General features: G+C 35.0%; 1 protein-coding gene across 4 annotated transcripts in view; it reads left to right on the top strand.

Moving 5' to 3' along the window:
* The window catches only part of DIAPH3 (diaphanous related formin 3), a 546,819-nt gene that overhangs the window by 249,539 nt on the left and 271,174 nt on the right, over positions 1-26,106 (top strand). For all 4 annotated transcript variants that reach the window (XM_059996017.1, XM_059996016.1, XM_059996015.1 and 1 more), the window contains 3 exons: positions 4,323-4,415; positions 11,467-11,561; positions 15,641-15,742. In XM_059996017.1, coding sequence (XP_059852000.1) covers positions 4,323-4,415; positions 11,467-11,561; positions 15,641-15,742 — 290 coding nt within the window. The remainder of the gene's footprint in view (positions 1-4,322; positions 4,416-11,466; positions 11,562-15,640; positions 15,743-26,106) is intronic.

The raw sequence follows: 26,106 nt of genomic DNA, 5'->3' as shown, positions 1-26,106 counted from the left end.
AAGCTACTTACCTTAAGCATTATCTTTCTCATCATGATTATGATGATGATGATAGTAGTCACAGAAATAGTATTACTCTTATGAGAATTATATAAGCAAGTGCAACAGAAAGTGTTCAGTGCAATGCCTAGTAGATGTTCAGTCAATATTATTTAAAATTTAAGGTTATTCGTTTCTTTGACTTTTTTCTTTATGTAGACCAGAAAATGTTTCAGAATGTGGCAGGTTACTGCTGTTGAGAAATAAACTGATTTTTAAAAACTTAGAATCAGCCTTTTTCTTGAGGATAAAGATAGGAAAATAAAATGTATACATTTTCTAACGAGTAAAGTATTGCCATTTGGTCAGGTTGAGGAAAGGAAGTTCACTAATAAAATTTTTACTCGCCTTCATCTGAAAATTTTAACCAGTATAACAAGACAAGGAAAAGATTTCAATACTAGGAATAAGGAGACAAATGTGTCATTATTTGCTGATACCTGGAGAACCTGTGACAGTCAGTAGAATAATTATTAGGACTGATACCTGTATCACTGTTTCAGGTTTCTCTTCTGTACATTCAGCTGCCTCTTGTACATGACTATGTGGAGATAAAAGAGCTCCTCAAACTACACATGTTTAAAACTGGACTAGGTCAAAACTGTTCCTCGTTTGTTGCTGAATTAAATAAACAGCACCATCATCATCTGCCTGGTTACTTAAATCCTTCTTTCTCCTTTAGTCTGCAGGTACGTACATACCTACAGACATTTACTGAGCTTCTGTTATGTTCCAGGCTTGATGCTCAGCATACAACGGTGAACAAAGTTCCTGCCTCTAGCAACTTGCTTTCTAATGGGAGAAGAGAGACAGTATCAGATTTATGATATGTGAGGAGTAAGTGCTTTGGAGGAGAAAAAAGGCAGAGTGATGTTGATAGAAAATACTGGGTGGGGGTTGGGGTGCTATTCTGTATAAGGAAGTGAGAGAAGTAAACCTTTTCTGTTAAGGTTTAACAGGAGTCTTTTGCTGCGTTGTGATGAAGAGACTGCAGTTGGTTAAGCTTGGAAATGGGGAGACTAGTTAGAAAGCAATTGTGATCCAGGTGAGAAAGGATGGTAGCCACAAGCAGGGGAGTATAGTAGCCCCTGCTTATTTTAGCGAATATTAAATTTAATACTAAATTTTAGTGAATATTTTAGAGTTAGAATTGATGGGGTTCACTGATGGACTAAATGTAGTTTTGGGTTAATGGAAAGAGGATGACTTCAAGCTTTGTGACTTGAGCAATTGCAATAAGAGCATTCCCATTTCTAAGATGAGGAAAATTCCAGGAAGAGCAGCATGGAGGTGTGTGAATGTGGGTTTTGGACACGTGAAGTTGAAGGTGCCCATTAGACATCCAAGTAGAGGTGTGAGACTAGGCAGTTGGATAGTCAAGCTGGAACTCAAGAGATGGGTCTGGACTGGATTCTGCTTTGAGGGCTCATCTATTCTCTCCATCCTGGTGGTCTGGGTGAGGTCCCATTTTTTTCTCATTTGGATTACTACAACTCCCTTCTGTCTTGCCCTTCTACAATTATTTTTGCCACTCTTTCAATACACCTTCAGTAAGCTGAGTTTTTTTCTATAATTCAGTTCTTTTGTTGTCTCTCTCATGCTTAAGCCTTCACTGGCTCCATGTTGCTCGGAGGATAAAAGCCAGAATTCTTATCATGGCTTAAAAGGTCTTGCATGATCTGATGTCTGATTAATTTCTGGTGTCATTTATTTACACCCAATATTCTTTGTTCTTCTTCTTTAATTAATTAATTAATTAATTTATTTTTGGCTGCTTTGGGTCTTCGTTGCGCGCACGGGCTTTCTCTAGTTGAGGTGAACTGGTGCTACTCTTTGTTGTGGCGTGCGGGCTTCTCATTGCGGTGGCTTCTCTTATTGTGGAGCATGGGCTATAGGCACGTGGGCTTCAGTAGTTGTGGCACGCAGGCTCAGTAGTTGTGGCTTGCGGTCTCTAGAGCACAGGCTCAGTGGCTGTGGCGCATGCACTTAGTTGCTCCGTGGCATGTGGGATCTTCCTGGACCAGGGATCAAAGCCGTGTCCCCTGCATTGGTAGGCAGATTCTTAACCACTGCGCTGCCAAGGAAGTCCAGCTCTTATTATTATTATTTATTTTTTTTTTTTGTGGTACGCGGGCCTCTCACTGTTGTGGCCTCTCCCGTTCACAGGCTCCGGACGCGCAGGCTCAGCGGCCATGGCTCATGGGCCCAGCCGCTCCGCGGCATGTGGGGTCTTCCCAGACTGGGGCATGAACCCGTGTCCCCTGCATCGGCAGGTGGACTCTCAACCACTGCGCCCCCCAGGGAAGACCCCAGCTCTTATTATTCTTAATTCTTTCTGTGCCCTTCAAGTTCTTGCAGAACCTGAAACACTATCTTTCCGTTATCTGTCTGTGTCCTTCCTTCCCGCACCCTAAAACTTTCTCACCTGACTAACTTCTTTTCGCTTTCTAGCTTTTGCTTAGATATCATTCATTCCATGAAGACTGTCTCTGGCAAGTATAGGTTAATTTTCTTTAATATCCTGTGGTTCTTACCCAAACACTGAAGATATATCTATGTACTGTAATTGCCATTTACTTTGCAGTCCTCTCTATTGGTCCTTAAATTCTTTGAGGTCAAGACATCTCCATTTTGTCTAGCATGGTCTTTTTTAGTTGGTGCTTAATAAATACTTCTTACTTGAATGAAAGAATAAATAAGTAAAGTGAATGATTATAAAACATATATGTAAAATTCAACAGTTTCTGTATTCCAGCAGTAACTAGTTGCAAAGTATAGTGGGGAAATGTAGAATTAATACCCCCAGGAGTATAATAGGAGTGTAATAGACATACTTAGGATACCTAACACTAACAATAAATATACAGGATGCCTACGCAGAGTACTGTGTTAAGTTAAAAAGTTATAGACACATGTCATGTTCATGATTAGGAAGTTTAGAAATTGTCAACATATCAAATTTGCCTGAATCTGTTTACAAATGCCTTGCAATTCAAATACAATTCAAGTGGATTTTATTTTTGGAACTTCGGAATTACTCTAAGGTTCCTGTGGAAAAATAAATGAGAAAAGTGAAGCAAGTTTAGAAAAGGAAGAAAAGTAATTTGAACAGCCAATTATATAGTAAGATATATCATAAATCCTATAGTGCTTAAGACAGAATGATAATAGCACAAGAGTAGTACATGGAACAGTGGAGCAGAATTAGAAGTCCAGGAAAACACATAGACTAAAAGTGTAATATAAAATCAGTTGAGAAAGATGGTTGATTATTCATAAAATGATAGAGATAATTAGTTAATAAACATTTTGAAAAGTATAAAATTTGATCCCTATTTCACACTGTGTACCTAAACATGTAATTATAGTGCTTTTCTGATATACAAAGAATTTAATTATAATGTGCTATCTTGTATGTGAAGATTGTTTTCGAAGTTATTCTTCCTCAACATTTGTGATTTATTTGTACGTATCTAACTAAACAATTTGATCCGTTGTTCTTTGTTATCAAGATCCTAATTTTGTAAAGATGACTTACGTTCATCAGAAGTGCTGTCAACGTATGCAAAAGAGACGAGAGGAAAGATGACAGGATCGCTTTATAGGTTACAGCTGTTAACCTTGACTCTCATGTGCTGTGCTATAATCACAGTTCATATATTGTTGTTTAGCATGATGTATTTATTCTCTTACTTATTTTTTAGCAAAGACAGAGAGGTTAAGTGCATTTGCTGAGTTTTAAAAGCTCAGATAAAGTAGGTTGATTATCAAAATTTGAATATTTTTCTAAGATTTGGAAAACAAATTGTAAACATTCTACTCTTCAAGTTTTACATGAGCTGTCTTTTTAAATGAACAAGGTATATCAAACGTAAAACAGCTAGGTGTTTGTCTTTGTTTAGCGCTCTTAGAGCTAACTCCTTAACCTATCCTAAGTGTAATACATTTACTTTTATAATTGTGTACTGTACATTGTTCAAAGGAGCTAACTGTACTTATTCTTCACCTGATAGCATTGGTTTCCATAGTGCACATCAGCTTTGTTTTTGTTTTTGCTGTTTAGACCTCTAAATATTTACTCTTAGTAGTTTTTCTAGGGAAAGAGCCGCCACTCCCTATCTGAAATAGTTTACGTCTTGGGATATCTATTATTCTATTATTTTTATAACTGATTTAAATGATTTATATCTTTTTTTAGATTCTTTTATGACAAAGTTCGTATCCTGTCTTTTGGCAATTGAGTGCCTACCACCCTTAACATGGATCTATCCTTGATTTTACAGAGAGAAGAGAAGAAGATTTTGAAGAGAAGAAAGCTATTAAGAGAAGAATTAAAGAACTTAAATTTCTAGATTCTAAAGTTGCCCAGAACCTTTGTAAGTATCAGATTTCAATACAATTAAATTAGTGAAACACACCACTGAACACACTGGTTCGTTTAAATTATTTCATTTTCTTTTTGACTTGCTTTTCATTTTATGTTAATTTTATTATTATTTATAATAAATTCAAAGATAATTTTCCTTTCCTTTAGGTAAATTATGAGTTACATTCTTCAAAAGATTAATGCATATTAGAAGATAAAACTAAGAAAGGGAAATATATCTCTCGTAACTGAAAAGAGACCTACCCTTTAAAGTCTTTCTTTTAAGTATAACAGTAAAGAATTATGGAATTTAGGTGATGACATAATATTTTGAAAAATATTGGTAGTGGATTATTTCTTCTATACCGCTGAATCTCTATTATTTGTGATACTTGATCACACACAAAGGAGGTTGGAATGTTAATGGAAATAAGGATGATGATTAAAATGAATTCTGTTATCCCATCTGAGCAGTTCAAAGCCTTTCCTCAAAAGTACTGACTGGAAATATTTTAGATTTAATTATTGTTACAGGAGCTAAATTCTTAGTATTGAATTGTTTTCCTGACTGAATTATTGTGGGAGAAGAGGGCAAATAGTTTTGCTTTTGACTGATTTCTAACTGCATCTTAAATGCATCAAAGATAGTTCTATTTGGAACTGAGATAGTATGATCTGGATATATTACTTTTCTGATGCTATAAGAGGGATAAAATTTGGAGAGTCTAGAGGCATGAAGAGCTAACATGGCTTTTAGTCTGCTTTTCAATTATTACATTCCTCAAGTGAGCTTTTTGCAAGTATTGGGACAAAACAATTCTTGATGAGAGGATAAAGATCCATGCTATTGATTAAAGAGGGAGTTAAGTTAGTGTACAGAGAAGGCAGAGTTGACATTCCTTTTGTGAAAGGTTTGGAACCCTCTTGTTTTGCAACTCATTATGGCAGAGGGCCATCTCTTGTCTGCAGTGTAAGCCTGACAGAATCCCCACGGGCAGTGTGCAGACATTAGTGCTATTGGCCAATACACAGTTTTCTATTTCTGGGCACATACCTGCCCCTTTCAAGTTAGGTGGTACCATGTGACCTGCTTGGGCCAATGAAAATATCAATGGGGATGAAGTAACTTATGTGTGGAAGCGTTAATAGCTGATGGGAGCAGTGCTCTCTGCCCCGCACCCAGAGTGGTGTTCATCATCCTGATATGAGGATGATAAGTAAAAGAGCCTGTCTTCCTGGTGTGTGATGGACATGTAGTCTGAATTAGAAATATGTTTTGCAGGGGAGGTTAGACCAGTGAAATTTTGGGGTTTGTTATGTGATACAGATATTTCAGGGCATTTCCCTCTTAAAGGAACATTGTCTCTGTTAAAAGCATTAGTAACTTAGATAATGTCAAAAAGTTCTATACTCTGTGATTTGAAAGATGATTTTTGTCTTGAAAAATGTTTATGACCTGCGTTACAAATTGTCTTGTTAGGTAGGTGTCCTAAAGAAATATCATTTTGAGTATAATTCTTTTTAGATGGGTTAGCCATGATAAGATAGCCTAAATAGCCATCTCAAAGTTGAATACTTGACTTGTTGAATAGGGTTCTACTTACATATTACACACATGTGCTAAATGGGATTTCAAATTTAATTGTAATAGCTGGTGTGCTAGTTCTGTATTTAGCTCTTTAACCTTTACTACAGTCTCATCATGTAGGTAGTAGTATTGACATTGTAAGTAGGGTATCTGGTGGGTGTAGCAGTTCAGTGACTTGAAAAAGATTGCTGATTTTGAAAATGGCCAGTAGGTATAGGGCATATTTATTCCTGTTTAGAGATAACAAAATTATATTATCATAAAGAAGGATATTGTTGTCTGGGTTGCTGTAGCTAGGGCATATGTATTCATTCATTTAATTGTTATACATGTTTTAATGTATAAGATCAAAAGGTCAGAATTCATACCAGGTCATCATATTATGAGGTAATCCATCTCAGATTATTCTTACCCTCTCTGATTGTAGCAAGTGTTATGATTTAAGCTTTAAGAAGCTTTAGCAGCCTATAATCTTTACTGTAATTATAGTCTGATTCACAGCTGGTTTTTGTCTAGGAAATTCAGAGTCTTCTGAGATACTGAATTCTGAGAAGAGTCTTGTGATGGTGACAAGACTCTATCATATCACTTAGAAATCTAAGATACTTTCTCTTAGATTTCCCTTAACTGAAATATTTCACAGAGTTTTGCAGAAAGGATCTAAAATCCACAGATTTATTTACCTATTTATTTAAAGGTGGGTTGGGGTCCCTATATTTTGAGTTTGTAAAGGTTTTGGCAGACTCTGGGCTCAGTTTAAAAGAGAGAATTCTAGCCATTCTAGGATCAAGAGACGGCTCAGGAGTTTTACAAGGTTCATATGCTTTACCAGATTTTTTGGAGTGGGTAGTAGAGCTATAAAGGGAGGAACCCTGAAACCTAGGAATTAATGTAAAGGTTTAAATATTTGTAAGTTCCCTTGCAAAAAACATGTGTGACTGGTTCCAAAATCTGCACACTTTACACTCCTTCACTGCATTCAAAGCTTCCCACTGGGGTCAATATAATCACATTTTGAAGGATAAAATGCATGCTAGTACAAAGATTCAGTTTAATGGATATTTTTTAAGCTTTAAATGAGTATCTCATTATTCTCAATAACTTAAAATTTTTTTTAAAGGTCTATGCTTATTTTCTGATTTGTGTTATGCATTAGGCCATTTTCAACTCTTCTATAGTTTATTTGCCCTTAGTTATAGCAAATGTTTTCCCCAAAACTTATTCATAAACTATAAAAAAAACATAGTTCAATCTTTATAAATATATCTGTTTAATATATATGTTAATTATGGAATAATACCTGAAAGTAGTGGATGAATTACAAATATAGAAGAAAGTTAAGGAATAAGTTACGTCTGTCTGCAAAGTAGATTTTTCTATTCACATTTAATTTTTTCTTTCATGTATAATTGTATGTTGTTAAACATGTATTATTAATTGTACATTATGTTATTTATGTTTATACAGTTACGTAATTGTATAAGTGAGATCATATAGTTGTTTTATTTGCAAAGTTGGGGGTCCCCAAGACTACCTTCACTTCTGACACCAGTTGCAAATTTGGGGGTCCCCAAGACCACTCTTAAGTTTGATAATTTGTTAGAAGGACTCACAGAATTGACTGAAAGCTGTTTTACTCATGGTTATAGTTCATTAGAGCAAAATGGTACAGACTAAAATTGGCAAAGGGAAGAGGCATGTGGGGCAGAGTCCAGGAGAGTTGTAAGCATAAAGTTTGTAGTTGTCCTCTCCCAGTGGAGCCATGGACAGTAGTAGCTTCTCCCAGCAATGATGTGTGACCGTTCTCACAGATTATTGCCAATAGAGATGCTCACCCTAGCCTTGGTGTTCAGAGTTTTTACTGGGTCTTGATTATAGCTGAACCCCCATATGATGGCCTTAGTTCCCAGCCCCTCCACAGTTCAAGCTATATTGTGTGACCCAAAGCCCCCACCATAAATCACATTATTAGCATAAACTGTCTGGTGTGGTCCAGTGAATGCCCCCAGTAAACAAAGACACTTTTTTCACACAGGGCATTAAGGCTTACAGAATACCTCATAGGAGCCAGACCTTACTTGGGTAAACTTAATCCTTTACCACACAGTATGTCACCTTTTTCCAAAACTTAATCCTTTACCACACATTATGTCACCATTTTCCACCAGATGCATTTTGTTTTCATATTATTCATTTAAATTTGTTTTACATATATTGTTATGACGTATTATACATACAAGAGAATATATGAAATGCATGATATATAAATCAAACATTCATACCTAAAGAAATGGAACATTACTAATACTTAGGGACTTATATATGACCCTCTCTAATCTTATCCCCCTTCCTATGAGAAGTAACCTTATCCTGAATCTTGAGTTAAATATTCCCTTCCTTTTTTCTCTACAGTTTTACCAACCACATACATGTTCCTAAACAATAAGTTGTTGGTTTTGACTAATATTGAATATTACATGTATAAAATCATACCATGTTAATGCATTTAGCTGTAGTGTATTCATTTTCATTGCAGTTTAGTGTGTATAACATTCTTTGAATATTATACTTTATTTCATTCGACCTCTGGGTTGTTTCCTACTTTTGGTGATACTAAGGGTGTGGCATACTATAGTTCTCAGGCTAAATGTCATCCATTGCCTGCTTTTTTAAACAGGTTTTATTGGAACTTAGCCAGGGCCGTCTTTTACATATTATCTATGGCTGCTTTGGGGGCTGCAATAGCAGAGTTGAGTAGTTGTGACAGACTGTATAGCTCACAAAACCTAAAATATTTACCATGTAGCCGTTTACAGAAAACGTTTGGCTTTTCTCTAAGTATACCTCTACCCTAAGTATATATACCTGTTCTGCATTCGTACAAATTTTCTCTTCCAGTATGAAAGCTTGAGTGTTCCCACTGTACAAACTCTCCCATGCTTGGTGTTTTACAAGAAGCTAATGTAGCTTTAAAGAAAAAATTATGTTTAGAACTTGTTGAGCCTCCTTGTTCTAATGATTTGTCTCTCTCTAAAATTCTGGAAAATGACATTTTCTCTTTAAATATCCTTCTTCCCTGGTGTGTGTGTGCGTGTGCGTGTGCGCACGCACGCGCGTGCATGCGTCTGTGTATGTGCATGTGTTCCTTTTGGAACTCCAAGAAGACATTTTTAGGTGTCCTTACTCATCTTCTATGTCTCTTAACCTAGTACTTTTCTATCTCTTTGTCTTTGTGTTTTGGGTAGCTTCTCTGCCTATGTCACCAATTTTCTCTTTATCTGATGTCTAATCCATGTGAGTTTTCCATTTCAGTAGCTAAATATATATATTTTTAAAGTTTTTTTCTCCCTCAAATCTTTGTTTCTCTTTCATAATGTTCTTTTCTTTCCTGTCCAGTGTTTCAAACTTTTCTTTCATTTCTTTAAGTAATTATTTCATTTTCTCCAGGATTTCTATTTTCCTTTCTTTCACTACAGCTCAGAAATAGATTTAAGATTAAGATAAAAAATAATTTTAAAAAATATTTCAAGGTTCTCTGTCTACTTTGCCATGCTGCCTGAAATGCAAAACTATAATTTCTTTCTCTCAATTACTATATTATGCCTTGGTATAATTCTTTCCTTTTAATCTTGCTATTTAACATTATAACCTTTTCTACATTTTGTTATTGTGTCCATGGTTAGGTTTCTTGAGTAGAATTTACTGTCTCTCAAAGGGAATTTTAAGGATTCTGATTAATCTTACTATCTTTCTAAGTTTGCAATACAGGTACTATCTTAACAATTTGCCTTCTCAATTTGCTTACTTCTGATGTTTAACATATTATTTATTATTTTTTGTAACTTTTTTCTTATTCCTTTGCGTTTTCATACATTTTTCTCATTTTCCTATTTGGACCTCACTGTTTTCTAAATGAAGTGGGAGAAAGCCCTCTGAATTTTGAGGCAGGTTCATCCCCTCAATTTCCTTGCTTTCTAATTGTTTTAAGCGCTTTTAATTGTTTTAGTGTTTTCTTTTTATTTTGTCAGATATCAATCTTTTCATATGTTTTTCACTGATTTTTATGATTAAGAAGTTCTTCTCTAACCATAAATGAGCTAATTTGCCATGCTAAATTTCTTTTAGTATTCCTATTTGTTAATATTTATATTTAATCCTACAATCATATGCAACTTGTTTTATACATGATGTACAGATTTAGATTTTATTCCCTCTCTATCAATTATTCATTGATTATCTCTTTGAGATCATATATATATATATATTATATTTTTGTGCTTTCTAATGTCTATAATGGGGTTATCCTTTTATAATTCCATTAATCTCTATCTTTTACAATATCATTTAGCTCCTTTGTTCCATCTTATGCTTGGGATATTGAGGGTTATACACATTTATAATTTCTAGCACTATTATCCCACGTTTATGTGTGAGTTCAAAATGTGTGAATGAAGCTGATAATAAGAACACAGATGGTGCTCTCGTTGTTCGTCTGTAATTGATCCATGGTATCCTCAGGAATACAGCCTTACTCCAAGAAAGATCATGTTTTCTCTGTCTTATGTAAAATAGTGTTTTTATATGAAAATACCTACAAGTGAAATGATATGTTTGGTATATAAAACAAAGTAGTAGGTAGTGGTAGCAAGGTCTGTGTGTGTTCAAGAAGTGACATCTGTCACTGGACAGAAGAAACAATAATACTAGTCAAATAAGGGGGGAAACAGTAAAAGCATTAAATCTAATGCTATGAAAATATTCTTATATACTTTTGAAATCATTGTGTTTTAAAATAAGATGTATGAGGTATAAAAATGGAAATAATGTTGAAATTCTCAGTAATAACATATTATCCCATCTAGTCCATTTGGACAGTTTTCCATTGAAATTTGTGTTCTAATATTGCATATTTAAGCTTTAGTTACATAAAAAAGGTATTTCTCTGGCATATTGTCTACAATATTTCTGAACAGTGAAGTGCTATTATAACTTGGAAAAGTGTTAATGCACTGCTTAGCAGTTTTCTTAAAAAAATTTTTTTTCTGAACTATTTAGTAAGGCCAGAAGATATTATGCAGGCTAATAACACACATGTGTAGATAAATATTACATGTACATATTGAGGTTTTATGGTTCTTTTCATTACAATGTGATATCTCTATAGTGTTCTAAACATATTTCAGTTTTCTAAAATCACATCAAAATTGGCACCATTCCTATGTTAGGCTAATAACTAAGCATTAAAAATCAACCTCAGAACCAGCATAATAATATAGGACTGTTGTTTAAACACTAGTTCTAAAACTGGAGAAGGGTATAAAATGTGCTAATGAAAGTTTCCCCCACAGTAATTATATTAAATAATTAAAATCTCTCACTATATGAATTATTTTTGATTTTACATATAGAACTACATCTCAAATTGTTTTCTTACCTTCTTCATTATTAACCTTTTTTTTCCTCTTCCTCTTAGCAATCTTCCTGAGTTCTTTTCGGGTGCCATATGAGGAAATCAAAATGATGATATTGGAAGTGGATGAAACACAGTTGGGAGAGTCTATGATTCAGGTAAACAAACAGGCAGAGAGCTTAAATTCCAATATTTCATTGCAAGCTTCTCATTAAATAGAAATCTGTAAGTGAAGCAAAATTCTTAAACTAAATCATTCAACTGGAAAATCATTGCTGCATAATTAGTTTGAGCATAACTTCTGCATTGCCAGAAGATAAAGCTCTGCATCTTCTCTTAACTGCAAACTAAATATAATGCTATCAAATGATTACATTTCAATTATTTCAAATGACTGTTTTTGAAAGGCAAATTGTTTACTTTTACATGTACGTGTATGTTACAGTTAAGACTAGTAATATGCTAATTTAAATTTATTTGTATAATCCTTATAGAATGTATTTTTCTTGGGCTTATATGTCTTATAAAGGTATATTATTGTTTGGTATAGAAGACTGAGGGAGTTTTCTCTTTATTTAGAGTTACCTTGATTAACAACCCTTACTTGAGTCATTTGTGTTCCCATGAATTCTAGAAATTTGTTTGCATGGTATTCTGAATCATTCAGAAGGCTGGAAGATTTTTAAAATATTTTCTACTCACAGGATTATTTAACGAATGCTAGTATGGTTTCAGAATTACTTGCTGAATTCTATACATAAGGTACAGTAATGCATGTCTTGACAGAATTTAAAGTTGGAGAAGCAGACCACAAATCATACAGTGAGAGAATAATATCTTCAGTTTGCTGTCTTTTATTCTTATTGGTTATTTTAACAACTGATTAAAAATATTCTAGATGTTTTAATCCATTGTTAACAACTGATTAAAAATATTCTAGATGTTTTAATCCATTGTTAACAACTGATTAAAAATATTCTAGATGTTTTAATCCATCAGTAAGTGGTATCCTTGGAAGTTCTTGGTTTTGTCTGTCCCATCTTCTAAGTGTGGTGGTAATATATAATCCCATCAGTGATTTGTGCTGAGTCCCAGACTCATAAACTACCTAATTCAACAAACCTTTTCCAAGCATTTTTTTTTTCCTCTAGTAGTTTCTCTTTACTACATTTTGTCTTTATTCCTGTTGATCGTGAATGTGCTTTGTTCTTGAGAGTAGATTTCCAAGTCCCTTCAATAAAATATTTCTACTTAATGCATATGTAATTTTTACAATGTATTTGTTAAATATTTACAGAGTAGCTTTTAAGTTGATTATATGAATATTTTGGATGATCATGTGGCTTTTGTTGTTTGAGATGGAAAAAAGTTTGCATTTTAAAATTCATGTCCTAAGAACATTCAGTTCCATATAATTTATTAATATATTAGTTTTCTATTACTGCTTTAACAATTTACCACAAATCTAGTGGCTTACTATAAAACAAATGTATTACATTTTTGTAGAACAGAAGTCTGGTGTGGGCCTTACCGTGCCAAAGTCCAGGTGTCAGCAGACTTGCATTCCTTTCCGAAGGCTTCAGAGGAGAGTTCATTTCTTTGTCTTTTCCAGCACTTCATGGTTGCCCGCATTCCTTGGCTGGTCGATGCCTCCCTTTAATTTCCAAGCCAGCAATGTTGCAGCTCTCTGTTCCTGTCTTATATAGTCACAACTTCCTCTTACTCTGTTATTCTCTCCCTCTTCCACTTTTAATGACCTTTGTGATTACATTGGGCACATTGGTTAATCCAGGATAATCTCTCTAGTTTAGGGTCAGCTGATAGCAACTTTAATTCCATCCCAAACCCTAATTCCCTTTGTCATGTAACCTAATATTTCACAGGTTCTGGGGATTAGGTGTGAACATTTTAGTGGGATTGGGGCATTATTCTGGTTATCACACTTGCTAAATATAAAACCAATCTTATGAATTTAAAATCTAAAAATTTAGTTTGGACATATGCAAAGTCTTCAAATATTCATTAACAATAAGAATTTTATGCTATTTGAAGTCTTGTTTTTAATTTTAAAAATACTTTCTAATTGTAAAGTGAAGAACTTGCCTGTTTTGAACAGGGCATGGAAAAAACATTACTTTGTAATAATCATTATTTTGGTAGGCTTTGTTCATTGTCATGATCTTATTATGGCATATCTAGTTATTTATTCATATATAACAAGATGTCAGTATTGATGTCATCTTTGCATGTTATTTTTCCACCTCATTGTTACCCATTTACCTTTGTCCCACCCAGTCTTTAATTAATTAATTAATTTAGCACGTATTTCATGGTGCTCACCATGTGCAGGGCATGGTGTTAGGCTCAATCGGACATAGACTTTACCTTTCTGGAGTGGCAAGGGAGATGGCATTTATATATAACTATAATACAGGATAAACATGGCTGTGTTGAGGTTGTTTTAGAACTAGGTAATGTGCTAAGTGTGCGTATCTGTGTGTAAGTGTCCTTAAAGGTTGAATATGGCATGTATGTAGAAAAGAGCAGAGAGATCGTGTGAGGGAAAAGCTGGGTGTGTGGGGGCAACTGAAGAATTTAGTTCGATAGGAGCTTAGGATGGGAAATATGATAAAGGGAGAGACAAAGGAAGGTCGGGCCTGTACTCTTATAAATCACAATAGTTTCATTACTTTAGAAAGCAAAAATAATGAAGTGAAAAATTAATGAATTTGTGATGAAAGATGAAAACTTAAGTATATATTAACTAAAAATACTTAAGGGGATATGATGATTATCTGAAAGGATGCTGAAGAAATTCAGAAGCCCAATGTAATAAATAGATCAGATGTCAACTAGAATGATTAAAAGAAAATATTAATAACCAGGTGTTTTGATCTCAGGCAATTCTACTAAGGGAAGCTTCTGTTTATATGGGAAAATCATATACCTTTATTGTTTTTATTCAGTTTGATAGTATTAACGGTGAATACTTTCTTTAGGGATGATCTTAAATTGCCACTTTTTTGTTTGTTTTTGGCCAGTCAATCAAGTTTATGTCCAAAGGTACACAGTGAGTCAAAAACTTGTTCTTTGATCTAACTCTTTGATATGTAACATTCTCTAACATTATTTTTTAACTAATAACACCTTTGGGTTTTTTTTTCCTCCTTAAATATATTCAGCATGATGTAGGGTTAATTATAATTTGTACTTGACTTTGGGCTTGTACAGAGTTTATAGATGGTGTAATTTGGAATTGTGAGCACCAACCACTCTTTTCTTTCTTAATTTTAATATCCGTATACTAACTCGCTATAATACTATTATAGTCGATTATATTTTGATTATATTTTGATACAGAGGATCTATATAGACTTTGTCTAAGGGATGGTTTAACAGAGAAGCGTAATTATACGTATTCCCTTGGTCTTTCTCCATTGGGAGTGTTTCTGTTTTCTGTGTGGCTTGTGACATGTTGACATGTCCTGAAATGGAAGTGATCCATTTCTGTGGCTGTGCGTGGACAAAGGAGCCAGAACAACCAAATGAACCTGTGGTTTCTGGGCTGCAGATGATATAGGCAAAGGGCTGTTACAGCCATGGCACTTAAGTTCTCTCTATATGCTTTCATCTGCAAGGTGTATCATCCTGTGTCTTCAATGCCTTTTCAAATTTTCTTTCACATCAGAAAAGTTACTTTGTTTTAGAGATGTCTTCATTTTTATTATTAAAACTGTAATCATATTGGTTAAATCTTGCAAATGCTGTCATTACAATTCCCTTGATTTCTTTTCCATTCTTTACCTTCCCTATTAATAGCAATATGATGATTTCTTTTATCCCTGTGAGTGAAGTGCTAAAATATGTTTGGCTTTGCCTGAAATTTATGACATTTAATTCCCTAAAGCTGAAATGTAATTGATCACATTTATCCAGGTGAGAAAGCTGTTCCTTTGGTATAGGTTGAATTCTTCTTTCTCCAATATATAGCTAATCAAATAAATATTCAGTAGTACTTGATTTGAATATATAATAACCCTGGATAGAGAAGAGGAAAATTGGTTGCTTTCAAGATGCAGAGAATGTAACTTAAGGTTTAGTATTAGGGAGGTTACCTAGAAATAAAACTAAAGATTAACTTCTTCAATGATTTCCTTCCCATAGTTTATAAAAAAAATTTCCTAGAATTTAAGAAGCATATTTAGTGAAGATATTTTCTTTTGGTTTTAATTTTTAGAACTTAATGAAGCATCTTCCTGATCAAGAACAGTTAAATTCACTGTCTCAGTTCAAGAGTGACTATAACAACTTATGTGAACCCGAGCAGTTTGCTGTTGTGGTAAGTACTATCTCTCAGTGTCAGCTCTCTTTGGAGGGGATTTTTATACTGTGCAAAAACAGAGAAAAGGAAATGTAAGGCTTTTCACATCATCATTGCTCAAAAACATTTAATGTCCATCTTGCATTTTTTTTAAACCTGAGGATATTTATGGGAAATTATCTTGATTTTAAACTATATATTGAAATTCTAGCCATAAATGAAGTCCAAGAATTTTTTTCAAAAGCATAAACGTGATTTTTTTTAAGTTCTCTTTTTAATGTCAAAATGTAAAATGAAACCTGTACTCCTAAAACTAGAGAGTATATTTGTGATTTATTCTAGTGCTGTGTATTCCAACATATTGCGAGAGTAGCTTCAGTTTTTCATTCTAATCATTCACTTCAGTTCATCTCATATTTTAGACTCTGAAATTAGAAATATAGTTTCTTTCTTGGCAATGAGGGTGAAAAATGAATACATTTTAGAAAATCTTCAAGATACCTTGATAATCACCTTGTTCTGGCTTCCTACTTTATAGAAGTTGGGGTCTAAAGAGGTGAAAAAAGACTTTCCAGTGTTATATATTAGTGGTATTGTAACTTTAAGATTTTTTATCAAGCTTTCTTTTCTCCTGCTCTTTCCTTCTACCATTAAATTATCATTTTGAGATTGGTTACACTCAGCCATCATGATGATATTTTAAAGTAGTATTTCATTTTTTTTTAATATATAAGATTATTTTTTTCCTGCAGCTTTCAGCTATATTATTACCAACTTCCAGGGACATGATGGAATTGTATTTGATATAATTTTGAAAATTTGGATTGGATAACTAAAGGACTATGTCTACATACTATATTTGGCATGCTGTCGACGTTTGCTCTTAAACTCCTTCCTGTGTCTTCATGAACCCATTCTACTCAGCCCTTCCTACAGCACCTCCCCTCCTCCCTCACCCTCCATCCTGAACCCAAAGTTCACAAACTCAGAAGAAAAAAAAGCACCTTTTTCCTGTTCACAGCCTTATAATTTTTATTATGAAACTTTTAAATTTATTATCTTTAGAAAAATGCTTTTTTTTCCCCCAATTCTCCAGAATACTCTTTCCTCCTCATCTTGTTTTTCTCTTTTCTTTTTTTTTTTAATTTCCTTATTTATTTTCTTTCACCTGGTCACTCTGTCGTTCTCTTGATCCCTATTTGGCATAATATCTTCCATATGAGACACAGGAGAATTTGCATTACATTTTCAACCACAGACTACTTAGAGTTTTGATTTTTGCCCATCTTTTTTGACTCTTGAATGAAAAGCATAACATGTAAAATTATAATTTTGAAATATTCCCATCCACATTAAGCCTGAAACACATACAAACTTATGTGAAAATGTCTATTTAACGAGTAACCTTTTATATTGCATATCATCACAGAGATTTAAAACTATCCCATGTTCTTTCTAGTGATTGTCACAGAAGAATGAACTCAAACTTGCAGATATTTCAGGTTTATTTAAATAGCCAGGTTATGCCCGCCTTTGAAAACGAGAGTTCACATCAAAGAGATATGATTTACAAGCAGTGTGCTCAGAGGGATCAGAAAGTTAAAACAATTATATTCCCAGATACCAGGGCTAGAGGTTATAGTTTTGATTTTAAGACAGAAATGGATCACTTCCATTTCAGGACATGTCAACACAAACTTGACCTTGACTCTCCACATTCCATGCTGGATCATACCTGACTACAAATGGAATATAATGAGAAAGGAGTGATGCTGTTGAAAACCATCTGCTATGGAAATATGAACAGAGCTTCATTACCTGTTGATTATGAATATTCCTAAAAATATTGTTTCAAGTTCTGGTTTGTGTTGTACTAACATTGTAAAATATAATTGTCTTGGTGAAGAAAGCAGAAAGACAGTTGAAGAAAAAATGAAAACTTTCTATATACTCTTTTTTGGGGGAGGGGGTGACAAATGGTAATGTTCTTCAACTTCACCTTTTTTTCCATATCAATTATTCACCATTTCCAATCTGGCTCTCCCTACTTCTCAAACTCCTGCCCATCCCCCAAAAGACGGGAAAATTTGCTTAGAGTTCTCAACAATACTTGAGAGTTACCCAAAAAATGATGAACAGCATGGAATGCCTTGAAGTTTTCTGTTCTCCTTTCTGGATTAAAAGCTCAATAAGTTCACTAATTCATTAAAGAGTGATGTATTTTCAATTTATCAACATTGTATAAATGATATAAATTTGGTGGTTTTAGGAAACTGATTATAATTACCAGGTACATTTTTAAAGATTCCCATAATGCTGTTTTATTTTTATTATTATTATTTTTTTTGCGGTATGCGGGTGTCTCACTGCCGTGGCCTCTCCCGTTTCGGAGCACAGGCTCCGGACGCACAGGCCCAGCGGCCATGGCTCATGGGCCCAGCCGCTCCGCGGCATGCGGGATCCTCCCAGACCGGGGAACGAAACTGCGTCCCCCGCATCGGCAGGCGGACCCTCAACCACTGCGCCACCAGGGAAGCCCTGTTTTATTTTAAAAGTTATATGCTTAATGTAATTGTGTATATGTCAAAGACGGGCTGTTATCTTGAGGTAAGCTAAACTGCAGATTCCTACAAGACTTTTCTCTTGTAGAAAAGCCTTTACTTATTGACTAAACCTAAAGTGCTAATCATTTCTAGATGAAAAATCATCACAGAGTCATAAACAAGGAAGAGTCAAAGGTTGGGATAGCCTTTGCACCCAAATAGGGCCAAAGCTTGCCTTTTTATTTGTTTTCACTATAGATAGACTTGCTGTTAGCTCTGTTTCATCTTCAGGTTCTATACACTGATATTGTGATTTCTAGCATTGTTTTCATTTTAACAAAAATCAGTTAAAACCCTGCAGTTATGTTACTTGCCAGTCAGTTTACATTTTTCTTTTATCCAGTTATGTAAATTCATTCATTTGACTCATGTGAATTACAGAAGTATTCTTTTTAAATAAACACTCAAATTTGATACAATCGATAAAGTCACTAAGGTTGTTTGCATTATATAATCAACTTTAATTCCAAACAAGAATTATGTAAAATAGTAAACAAACAAAATGCAGCTTACCTGGACATCTGTGTTTGTTTACATTATTTCTCTTTGGTAGAAAGGCAGTGTTCAAAAGTAACACATCCAAAATGCTAATAACCAATGTCAATTAAAGACCAAATAGAATGTATAAAATATAACATATAAATTAGAAATATGTTCTACTTTTGTCATGTATTACATACAACTATCCAGGGTTCTATGTCCTATAGAGTATGGTATACAAATATAGTATTCAGAAATATGTGAATATCCATTAAGTTGTACATCCTTTAAGCTTTCTTTCAACCACTAAACCATTTGCTATGTCTATATTCTTTCCAGGTTTCCTGTAATACAGAGTTTCATATCCACTTTTATTTATTTCTCCCTTGAAATTGGAAGCAAAATTCTTTAATCCTGATATTATCTCTATTCTTTAAAAAGCAGTCTTAATGCAGGTGTACTAGACCTGGGTACTTTTATGGTTCTAAGGGTTTAGTCACTCATCTGTTATTACTGGTAATTCAGAATCTTAAGGTATCTCCCTGAACTAATTCTCCCTGCAGCCCTTCTGACTCGGGCATTGGCCAGTTTGAGCAGGACAGTTCTCAGGTGTTCCAGAGCTGGCCCTGTCTATGCCTTGTAGTCTAGTAGTGGTGTTGACATGGTGGTGGCTGGTACCTTTTAGAACTGATATCCAGTGCTGTGAATTCAGGACCTAGTAGTTTAATGCGATTATTGACTTGCTTTGTGGCTGATAGTGTATTTATATGTCCTTTGTTTTCCAGGGGATTTTGGCATAAGGAAAACAATAGCCCATCAAAAAGTCTGAACAAGCTGTCATTTAATGTTGAGAGACTAAGTGTTCTAGTCAAATGGTATTTTGTTATTTTAGAGGAGCATTCTGGGAGGCGGTTCATCTCTATATCTTTCTGTGTGACTTGAAATGAATGAGACCGTTTACATGCTAATTTTATTTGTTGGTTTAGGTTTTGGGCAGAAGACACTGAGTACTAACTGATGTGCTGAACTTGAAATATTCTTTTCCCTGGATAGTCCAGGACACAACTTTTTGCTGAGAAATTGGTTCATATTTAGCATGTCCTTGCCTCATGCTTTATTCAACTTAATTTTCTATCAATAAGATTTAGAAATGAAAATATTCTTCCTAGAAACTCTCACTCATTGGATCAGTTACCTGTCTCTTTTCTTGGATTCTTCCCTTCCCTCTTTAGCCCCAGAACCTTCTCATTTATTTCCCCAAAATATTGCCTACTTACCAAAAGTTGGTTCCCATTGTGTAGAACCTGATTTTAGTTACGTGACTGTATTTTTTATATTAGCAGTGATCTTCTGATCAATAAGCCATTAGGTAAAATCACTGTGCTCACAGTAGCATGGTTAACTGTGTGAGAAATAAGATATGTAAATATTCAGTGGGATCACAAGATTTAGCTGAAGTTTAGAAAGAGGCCTACAATTTGCATTTGAAACTTGGTGTACTAGACTTTCTTTGATTAAAAATTCTAGGTTTTTGAGTATTTGTTTCCACATTATTTAGTTCTGTTAAGCTGCCAATTCTTCAAAGGAATCATAATGTTTATAGGAAATTGAATTAAACAATGTTCTTTTTGTGTACTGTATTTTGATCTACCACCATTTGGTGTCACTGCAGGGCAGGGCTTTTAAACTTTGTGCGGTAGAGACCTCCTGTTTTGTTTTTTTTTTAATCAAAAAATGTTGTAGGAAGTTCATGCAAATTTCCCTGCATTAAAAATGCCTCATTTTAAAATACACCTAAATATTCGTGTTATAAAACATTTAAATAGCATATAAAAATATTGAATACAATGTAGAAGCTCCTTGTATCTCACTACCCGCTGCATCCCATATAAATGATCATTTTTAACATTTTGTTGACTTTCCGATCCTATTTCTTTGTATTTACAAATGTATGCATGTTCATATGCACATTGTTCTGAAAGTTTTGACCGTGAAATATGTTTTGGAGGCTTTTAGTTTTATAATGTGTTGTTTTGAAATTCCTATGTGGTATTTCATGGTCCCTACTATGACTTTTTCTGTAACTATTCCCTTAATGAAGGATAGTTGAAAGAAAGCTTCAAGGACGTACAATTTAATGGATATTCACATATTTCTGAATACTATATTTGTATACCAAACTCCATAGGACGTAGAACCCTGGATAGTTGTATGTAAGTAATACATGACAAAACATATTTCTCATTTACATGTTATATTTTATACATTCTATTTGGTCTTTAATTGACATTGGTTATTAGCATTTTGGATGTGTTACTTTTGAACACTGCCTTTCTACCAAAGAGAAATACTGTAAACAAACACAGATGTCCAGGTAAGCTGCATTTTGTTTGTTTACTATTTTACATAACTCTTGTTTGGAATTAAAGTTGATTATATAATGCAAACAACCTTAGTGACTTTATCGATTGTATCAAATTTGAGTGTTTATTTAAATAGAATACATCTGTAATTCACATGAGTGAATTGAAGATCCACATTACTTACTTAAAGGAACGTTCTGTGTTTTGGGAGAAGCTTGGTTCTTTGCACATAATAGGAACGTGATAAATAGCAGTGGATTAAGTCTTTCGTTTGATTGTGTGGAACATCTTGTAAAGTTGTAAAATAAGCAATGAAATGCCACTGACCATCCCTCACTAGCTCCCTAAACTGCTTCAGTTGCTTCCCATAACTTTTACATGGATGTCTAAAATTTTTAGAATAGCATTAAAGTTTTAAAAACAAACCAACAAAACTTCATTGAGCTATAATTGACATACAGTAAAATGCACATATTTAAAATTTGCAGAATTTGATTAATTTTGACATAAGTACACTCATGAAACCATCACCATAATTAAGATAATGAACATACCGATCACCCCCAAGTGTTTCCTCAGACTTCTCCATAATCCCTTCCTTCCTAGCCACCCAGTCACCCAGCATTAGGTCTTTAAGGAGGCAATTCCTGCCCCGTCTGCTGTCTTACTTTCTCCTTGTGCTTTGTCTTTCCTCCACAACTTGCTGTGCTCTCAAGGCACCACACTCAGGGCTGTCAATAGGCTGCTTTTCCTTTCTTTTTGCTTTGAGGAAGCCCTTTCTGGAATTCTTTCCCTAGCATTTCTGTTATTCCCTGTAGAATTCAGGATCCTGCCTCTTTGCTACCATAATGCCCAGTGTATATATCTAAATGGTTCTTATTACCCTGGAATATAGTCATAGTATTCATGTATGCTTGGAACTTCTTGACATGGTATACTACACAGACACATCATAATTGTCCAAAGTCCATAGATTACCTTAGAGTTCACTCTTTTTTTTTTTTTAACATCTTTATTGGAGTATAATTGGTTTACAATGGTGTGTTAGTTTCTGCTTTATAACAAATTGAATCAGCTATACATATACATATATCTCCATATCTCCTCCCTCTTGTGTCTCCCTTCCACCCTCCCTATAGGGTTCACTCTTGGTGTTGTGCATTCTGTGGATTTGGACAAATATATAATGACATGTATCCATCATTATGGTATAATACAGAGTATTTTTTTTAAATCATATTTTGAAATGAAAATGTTAGATACTCTTGAGATAGTTTTTTTGTTTTTGTTTGTTTTTGTTTTTTGTGGTACGCGGGCCTCTCCTGTTGCGGAGCACAGGTTCCGGACATGCAGGCTCAGCGGCCATGGCTCACAGGCCTAGCCGCTCCGCGGCATGTGGGATCTTCCCGGACCGGGGCACGAACCTGCGTCCCCTGCATTGGCAGGCGGACTCTCAGCCACTGCGCCACCAGGGAAGCCCTGAGATAGTTATTTTAATTTTTGTTAAAATGGGTCTCCAGACAATTATTTCTCTGGGTAAGAATGGGTTAATTCAAAAGTAGACCAATTACCCAACACTTTTGGGCATAAAAGTATAATTTCACACTTTTTTTCAAAACAGAATATAATCACCCTATATGATTCTGCCACCTAACTTGTAGACTTGTCACAGTATTCCACTTTTCTCCTGGTACCACAGCTACGTTGGACCTTTTCCTGATCCTTCTTTAACTCAGAAGGCCATGGTGTTTAAGTCTGTCAATACTCAGGTACTCAGTGGTTGTATATTCTAAAAAGTGTTGAGGAAATTGTGATTTGGTATAAGAATCACAGCTTATTGAAACAATTTAAGAAAAGACTGATCAAGATTGGTGAGGGACCTGAAAGAAGATGTCCACTGAGCCATCGCTTTCCCATATTTAAAATATCCATCTCTCTCATTCCTCAAGTGCTGATTATTTTGAGTGCTTTGCAAATGTCCAGACAAAAAATCATTCATGTTTCACAGAATTATCACTTTAAAACTTAACAAAAGACATGGAATTAGTGCAATACAGTGTCTTCTTCAAGGACCCACTTTGGCTTCTTATAATTACTATTTCCTTTACTCTTTAATAATTCATCTTCAGTCTTGTCTGTCAGTGGCATAAATCTTGCCAGTCTCTCCTCTTGGAAAATATGAAGTTCTGTTTGTCTTCAGTTGCTGCTTTTTGGTACCTGTCCAGTTGTCCCAGGTCCTTCATATTCCATGATGTTCTAGATAGCACTCTGGCAGTCTCATCTGCAAATCTACCCAGGAGGACATTTGTTTAGAATAATAAACTGTTATAACTCTATCCATAGCTATTTAAATCTTAGAGGTCTGCTTCTCTTAAGATCACAAACGTTCAGCTGTTGTTCAGTTATTCTTGTCACTTTGCTTTGCAACCTTCTTGACATGCTTCTACCAGGATCCAGGACTTAATATAGGCTCACTAGCACAGATGGCTTTTCTTCCACCTAGTTTAGGGCTTATTAATTTAGCTTGCTTTCAATTGTCATTGATCTGTAGCCTGAAATTCTTCAGACATGTAATACTTCTGTCATTTTCCTTATGATCTGATTTCTGCTTTTCATCTCCTTTAGCAGCCTAAGTCAAAATGATCACAGTGCCATTTGAATTTTTAGTGAAACTTATAGAAATTCTGTTGGTTTAAGTAGTTAAACATCAGTTGTCAGCTAATGTCTGTTGGTTTAAGTAGTTAAACATCAGTTGTCAGCTAATATCTGTCTTGCCCATCGTAGTATTTTCTCTGAAGATCTTTTCTCTCACAGATTTCTTCTTAATTCTGTCTACATATGACACAATGGGGGTACATGTTGACAGAACTCTTAAAAGGCCATTTACACCTTTTTCTTTACATGTTTAACAGGTAGTATAAAATGTGTAACAGATTTATCGATTTAGGCAAATATACTGAAATTCACAGAAAATTAGAGGCTTTTTTATGGTGGAACTTAACATAGCTTCACTGCTGATAGATTGAGTATATTTAAGAACATCTCTGGTATTGATCTGTGTTCTCATTAGATGCTTCTGAGGAAATAGCTTTGGGTCCATTAGTGTTGCCTCAGCCTTTTGGTGTTACAGGGGTCTGGATTACCAGGTGTTTTATGGATGAATTTAGACCTTGAGATTATATTGGTAACTGTACTGCTGTCTCATGTGTTTTATTTCAATACCCGTCTCCTTGGCTCAGCAATGATTCATTTGTTTGTTCATTTATTTGGCAAATATTTATTGAACACCTACTGTGTGCTGGGCATTGCTCTGGACTCTGAGTTTGTTGCAGTGAACATGTCTCTTACTCCTTCTTGGTCTTACGTTTTGGTTGAGTATAGTAACAATATACACAGAAACAAAAACGTGATGTAATATCAAGTAATACTAAGTACTCCTCAGGAAGTGGTGGCATGAGGGCGGTGCATACGTGTGAGATTAACATGGCTGGGGAAGGCCTCTCCCATCTGAGCAGAAGCCTGTGTGGCTGTCTTGGGAAAGCATGTTATAGACAGAGGAGACCACAAGCGCCAGGCTTTGAGGGATATGTGAGTGTGACACAGCTGAGGCTGGAGCTGTGGCAAAGTGAATGAGGGGGTGTGGGAATAGGAGGGGACATCAGAGAGATGCCACCAGGACCTTGCAGCCATGTTGTGAGGCCCGTGGACATTATCCTGAGAAAGCCATTGGAGAGTTTTAAACAAAGAAGTGAAATTATCCTATCTGTGCTTTAGATTTAGATCAGATTGATTATTCTGGCAGCTGTGTGAGGAACAGATTGCGGGCTGGGGGCGTAAATTGAAGGCAGTGGCCAGTTAACATGTTATGACAATGATTAAGGTGAGACATAGTGGTGGCTTGACAGGCTTGATGTCAGTGTCTCTGGTGAGAAGGGCAGATTCCAAATCCAGAAGCCGGGATTTCTGACAGATTGGATTTAGGGTATGAGAGGGAGTCAAGGATGACTCCCAAGGTGCTTGGCCTGTATAATTTGAAAGATAGGAGATCCTGTTTACAGAGAAGAGGAAAAGACTTGTAAGAGAGACAGACTTTGGGAGGGAAGATCACTTAAAACACCTATAGACATCTAAGTGGACCTATGAAATATGTAGTTAGGATGTAAACTGGGAGTTCAGGGCTGGAGGCATAAATTTGGGAGCCAGTCATGTACATGTGGAATTTAAAGCTGTGGGACTGGATGAGATCAGCCAGGGAGTGAATTAGAAATGTAATACAGGAGACAGTGAAGGGTAAGGCAAAATATGCAAAGCTTACTGGTTTTCTCAATCTTCTCCTTTGAGAGACTCATCGTCAGCAAGGTTTTGTTTGTTTTTGCTGCTGGTTACCACCTCTCTGAGGAAAATTGCAATCCATGGTCTAGGGAATTGTACAAGGTGATTTTATAATGTGACACTATTGCAGTTTGTTTCAAAAACTAAGCATGAGGAAGGGTGAGAGGGCTGTTTGGCATTTGTGGAATATAATTCATCAGGGACCTTTGGAAAGAAGCTAGTGGTCATGAGAATGTGTATCTGTGGAAAGGAAGAAAAGACTACTTTTGCCTCTAGATTTTGCTCTCATATGAAAGAAAATGGAATGATCTCTAATATATCATAATAATAAATGTATAGCGCCTATATTATGAACTAAGATAAAGTTAAAATGCCAAAAGTGTGCAGGCATATTTTGTGATAAAGTCTTGTTTAATCAAGGGATTGAGTTCATTTAGTTCAAATCTACATCAAAATAGTAATATCAAATCCTGCCATTAATGGGAAAAAATCACTTACATACTACCAATTGTGTTCTCTGTAGAGTGGGAGGATAAGTGGAATTGAACTCTGAATGAATTCTCTTATGAGCTTTTGTTACCTTTGTTCCCCTGAAATTAGTAGA

Source organism: Delphinus delphis, chromosome 18, assembly GCF_949987515.2.
Source record: "Delphinus delphis chromosome 18, mDelDel1.2, whole genome shotgun sequence".
Lineage (NCBI taxonomy): Eukaryota > Metazoa > Chordata > Mammalia > Artiodactyla > Delphinidae > Delphinus > Delphinus delphis.
This window is presented reverse-complemented; position numbering and strand designations above follow the sequence as displayed.